The sequence below is a fragment of the Dryas octopetala genome, chromosome 8 (assembly GCF_963921425.1).
Source record: "Dryas octopetala chromosome 8, drDryOcto1.1, whole genome shotgun sequence".
Classification (NCBI taxonomy): Eukaryota; Viridiplantae; Streptophyta; class Magnoliopsida; order Rosales; family Rosaceae; genus Dryas; species Dryas octopetala.
Window position 1 is genome coordinate 7,625,883 of NC_141373.1, and position 5,857 is coordinate 7,631,739.

The 5,857-nt window shown below is 38.0% G+C and overlaps 1 protein-coding gene across 1 annotated transcript; it reads right to left on the reverse strand.

Annotated features, from left to right (window-relative positions):
- Positions 1-595: 595 nt before the first annotated feature.
- On the reverse strand, positions 596-2,547 carry LOC147276737 (U-box domain-containing protein 26-like). Its single transcript, XM_086254014.1, has one exon. It carries the CDS (start codon positions 2,100-2,102, stop codon positions 843-845), a length of 1,260 nt encoding a protein of 419 aa, XP_086110140.1. The 5' UTR covers positions 2,103-2,547; the 3' UTR covers positions 596-842.
- Positions 2,548-5,857: the final 3,310 nt, after the last annotated feature.

The following is a 5,857-nucleotide window of genomic DNA, read 5'->3' on the forward strand; positions in this document are numbered from 1 at the left end:
TTTTTAAAAGTTTAAAAGTGAATTTACAAAAATGTTCAAAACATTTTATTTATTTATTTTTTTGAAATTATTTTTTTAAATAAAATTTTATAAAGATTCGGGGTTTTACAAAAGACTATTTTAAAATCTCGTTGAGTAAGCTTGTTACTTCCCGTTGAGGCGTTGACACATTGGTGATTTATTCTTGTATGAAATTATGGAATATGAATAAAGAGTATGGACAAATTATACAAATTATAGAGTATAGACAAATTATACATTGGCACAATCATTTTTATTTAACAATATTTGTTTCCAGCACGTATTATATTTATCTTATATCACATGAAACCTACTATATAATTTAGTTCTTCAATATTTTTTAACAATATAGTAGATAATATGTTAAATAAATATATGATAAAATTTTATTTAAAATTTTCGTATTTTAATAATAATTTCTGTCATTTTTCGTCGAAATTTCCATAAAAAGATTTTGCAGAATTCGAAATTTTTCTCTTGATTTCAGTCTCCGTCAAGTGGCTCAGGACTGGACATTCCATTTTTCACCAATAGCCATCCGAATTCTACAACCAACTCAATTACTCAAACACCATTGTAATTAGTTTATCAATTAACAAACCAATCAAAGCTAGACAACAACACAATCAATCTGTTAATCAGCTTTTTGCTACTATTCTTAAATCATCTAAACAAAAAATTCTTACATACAGGGTGAAAGAGATACACAAAAAATTACAGTTCTTTATACACCAATTAATCTACAACCTCAATTTCCAATTCTCTTTTTTTTTCTTTTTCTTTTTTTAATTAAAAATTGAGTCGAAGAAGAAGAATGAAACTCAAAACGGTCCTACGACTTCACTGCAAACAAAATCATCCGAATTTCCTCCGACAGAATCTTCGGGCCACGAGTCCCGAAGAAGCTTGAGCAGCAGCTGGGCCTTCCGCTTGGCCCGGTCCGTACAATCGCTCTGCACCAACAGAAGCAGCTGCGTCAACACTCCGGCTGCCACGGCGTCGTTTTGGTTCGACTCCGATGCCGAGCACAGCGAAAGCAGCGCCCCCGCCGCGTACTCCGTCGCGCGGTCCGAGATCTTCAGTATCGTCTTCACAAGCAGCGGCACCGTCAGCGCGTGCGCCGCAAACGCCGTGCACCCGGCGGGGACTCGGCAGAGGAGCTCGATCGTCGCCAGAGCTCGCTCCGAGTCGCATTTCTCGAAGTCCGCCAGCGTGTCAATCAGAATTGCTGGAGCTCCGGCGGCGACGGCTTTGTGCCGAGTCTGCTTCACCAGGCACAAAGCGAACAAGGCCTTGATTCCGACTTTCATGGCGCGCGGGTAGGAGATTGGGTTTCGGAGGATTTCGATCACTCCCTGGTGGATTTCGTCGGCATTGCTGATCTGAGCTCGGAGCTCGGAGCTCCGCGACCCGGCCAGAACGATTTCGACGAGCGCGGCCGAGTTGACTCGGACCTCCATCGAGGAGTGGAGAGTCAGGTGAGCGAGGTAGGCCACCCGGTCCGGGTCCGACGCGACCGAAACGCAGTCGGACTCGGAGAGCGGGAACATGACCAAAAGCGCGAGAGCCTCGTGAGTCAACTCGGACGATTCCGAACCAGTGTCGGAGAACAAAACGCGGATTAAAATTTCGCGCGCGTTGTGGTGGGAGAGGATGATGGAGCGGTTCTTGTCGAGGTCGCGAGCGAGACCACGTAAGCGGCGGAGGGCGGAGAGTCGGGTCGGGTACGGATTGGAGACCGAACCGGATTGGGAGAGGAGGGTCCGGACTAAATTCGGGTCGGCGGGCTGCTTGGGGGTGGGGATGCGCTCAACGCCGAAGGAGCGGTTGGCGACGCACCATTCCTGGATGAGACGGCGGAGGGTGTGGTTGGGGATGAGGGTGAAGTCGGGGAGTGGGGCCCGCGTGACGGGACACGTGGTGTTGCCGGTGGCGACCCAGGACTCGATGCTGGGACGGTCGTAGGTCTGCCCCGTGCTGACCGTAACCGGGTCGCGCATGAGCTCTAAGGAGATCGGGCACCTGAAGTGGTAGGGAATCTGCACGCCCACCAAATCCAACGGCTCTAAACTCCCAGGCATGGTCTGTCTCTGTTTCTCTGTGTGTGTGTGTGGGTGTGGTGGTGGGGCGGTGTTACTAAATCTGAGGGGATGGGGCTCTGCAAATTCTGTTTTTTTGGGTTGGTTACTTACGCTTTGCTAGGGTGGTTTATATTATAGACCAAGTGGAAGGAAGACAAACACAGGGACAACCCCACACAGGGCTAGAAGGGGACTGGACTGAACTAGCTCTGCCCTCTCATTCATCTGACTCTTTTGTCCACACGTGTGGTTTGGTGTGTGGTGTGGTGGCATAGCCATTTTTAACTTAAAACCTAACCCTGGTTGGTTACTGACTAGTTAGGACTGTCCGGAATGGGAATGGGATTGGCTTGGGGTTTGGTCAAAGTGAAATGTGCTACTACCTAGCTGGGTCCCACCCCCATTCCCTTTCCTTTCTCTCTCTTGAGCCTGCCTAGCTCATTCTAAAATCTTACTCCTGTTTACATCATTGGGTTGGTTAACGTGAGATTCATTCAGCAAATAAGCATCATTCATTCATTATGGATGGGGGGATCTGTGTACTTTGCATTCCTGCCCCTCTTCTTATCATAATTCATAAATACCCCCCCAAATCCCACAATTCACTCCTCTATTAAATATAATACTAATATTTGAGTTTTGAACTTTATATTTTTTATTTGGGTTAAATACAAAAATGGTTCACGAACTTTACAGTGAATCTCAATTTGGTCCACTATCTATAAAAAGTGTCAATTTGGTCCACGAACTTTGTAAGTTGTATCAAAGCAGTACAAACGTTAACTTCCATCGAAAAATTTAACGAAAACTGGTCATGTGCACAACAAGTGACCAAATTTTCAGAGGCATTTTCGTCCGTTCATCACATTTTCATGTGACCAATTTCGTTAATTTTCTGATAAAAGTTAGCGTTTGTACTGGTTTGGTACAACTTGGAAAGTTTGTGGACCAAATTGACACTTTTTATAGTTAGTGGATTAAATTGAGACTCATTGTAAAGTTTGTGGACCATTTTTGTATTTAACCCTTTTTATTTTTATCAATAACTATTGTTCATGAATTTGGAACTCAAGACCTCCCACAAAAGGGAGATTGGGTGTCACTCAAAAGACCAAATAGTCATTGCCTACAAAATATAATACTTTGAGTATAACTTTATGCCTCTAATATTTTAATTACATAATATTTAAAATTTACATCTCGTTACACACTCATCTTTCTTGATTATATTGGAGGGAATCAAACATTATTATCTTAATCATAACCTATTAGTGTATTACCCCACTCACTCTTCACTTAATGTCTCCTTATTTCTACCTCTCCTTTTTTCTGTTCAATGTATGATTATTTGGTTTGTTTGAATTAAATTTTAATTTGAGTTAACTCTAAAATTGAATTTCTCATTAAAAGAATTAATAAAAGTATTGAATCAATTGAATCTTTAAAGACTTTGTTAGAAAAATCTTAAGTAATAAAAGTCCATTTAGATAACACTCCTACTATTAAAGATGGATTGAATGTGATATTGAATGGTTTTCAATATTTTTATTGGAAATAAAACTCCTACTAAAAAAAGTGAAGCAACCCATTATTTGGTGTTATTAAATTGAATTCGCTATGTATCTTTGAAAATTGCCTAAATTAAATTTAACAATAATGCATTATCTTTAAATTTATTCATCAAATTTATTTATTAAATAATGTGCTAGTAACCGTCCAACAAAGTAATGTGTTGGTATCTTATTTTTTAAATATAAACAAAATTTATGAAAGGCCGATATTTACATAAATACAAATGACCTCATTATTTGGTAAATATACATTAGTCTAAAAGGAGACATTTTTAATGGTAGTTTGTAGCTTTTGAACAATATTCTTAAAAAAAAAAAAAAAAAACACTTCTGATGTGGAGAGTTTGTGAGTCAAGTTGTTATTTTCTATCTCTATCCTTACAAATGACACTTATTATTGCATATCCAAGTTCTTTGACATAAAGTGCTAGTAAAACTGCATGTGACATTGGAAAAATATCTATTTGTTTTTGTCTAATATAACTTTTTACATTTGGAATGATTAAGGTCCACCATTAAAAGCGTATAAGGGTAATTAATAATGAGCAATACTTTATGTACTATATTACTAATCACATTATTTATTGAAGTTGAATATATTTTTGTAAGTAAGTTGCGAGTACCACCTCTATGACGACGAATGTGACTAACAATAGTATAATGAGTAAATATGATACAAATAACTTCATAAGTACAGGTGGGTTGGTAAAGCGGCGAAAGAAGATGTGCTGTAAACTCAAACATTTTAAGTTGTTATTCTAAATGGCTCACAGCACAAGCAACTAGCAAGGGCGCACATAAAGTGAAACTTGCATAGTCTAGCAAGAAAGAGAATATTGGGGTTTATGTAGCAAAGAATGGGGATATGAGAGAAATAGAAGGACATAAGCAGAAAAGAGGGATGTGGATTAATTAGGTTTGAATTGTCTATAATTAGTATGGTAGTGGGGAGTCAAAGGTCAAAGATGAACAGTTATTAGAGAGGAATTTGCGGGTCCAGGTTGTCTCCACCACTTTATTGGAGCAAAATCTCTCTCGTGTGGATAACATCAACAGGGTGGTGGACTGGTGGGTTTCCATACAAGTGAAAGTTGAAACGAGATGTTCATTAAGTGGAGCCCACCCACCACCACAACCTCTTCTTTACCATAATTCCTCACACTTCTCTTCTGGCCTTCTACTATTGCACGCCATGCCAGCAGTGTGTGAAATTAAATCAAAGAATCCCGTATTATACTCGAAGGTGAGACTTTCCTCTCTTTTTTTGTTTCATTTTTCCTTTGGGTTCAAAAGGTGAGGTAGTGAGGTGAGATTTGAGAGTGAATACCAAAACCCAAAATGTGTCACGGTCCAGAAAATTCATTTTTAAAATTTTAGGAGCCAAAGGAAATAAATTGCATTGGCAACTATTAACTCAAGAAGCAACATAATTTACATGTCAATTTTAGGAAAATTATATGGGATGCCATATCATATGATTTTTCTTGATTTTTTTAAAGTTTCTTTGTGCAGCTTGAGAAACTAACATGTGCCGTAAAGTTGATATCAAATACAATATTTATAAATAAAAAATTGTGGTTTTTTCCTTAAGAAAAAAAATTACAATATGAACACGAACACAAACACAAAACCGCAACTACAACTTAATCCAAAACGACCAAAATTAAAGTAAGAAACGGTAAGGAAATGACACATAACTCCAAGATACAAATACAATCAATAAGAAGCTTTGAGTCTAGCTCTGTCAACAACTTTCAAATTTCCTCTCTTAAGGCAAATAAAATTTTATCTCTCAAGCTTTTCCCTTAGCAAGAAGCATATTAGTCACACTTAAATTTCTAGAATCATTATATAAAATTAAACAAGAAAACATGATGGGATTAGGACAAGTAGGGGTGGGAATTTGTCTCGGTGGATCGTGTTCGTGTTAAATACTAGTTAATCCTAATCAGATTTGTTTAATTAATTGTGTCAAATGACTCAATCTTAACTCAACCCGTTCATAATCGTGTTATGTTTGGATTGACTCATATATCTCGTGAACTATAAATAAAACATAATTTCTTTTATTTTTAAACCAAATTAGTTACTTATACATTACTTTTAAAACATAAAAATTATATTTAATCATAATACTAACAAACCTATATACAAATAAATCATAATTATATAATAGCTCATATA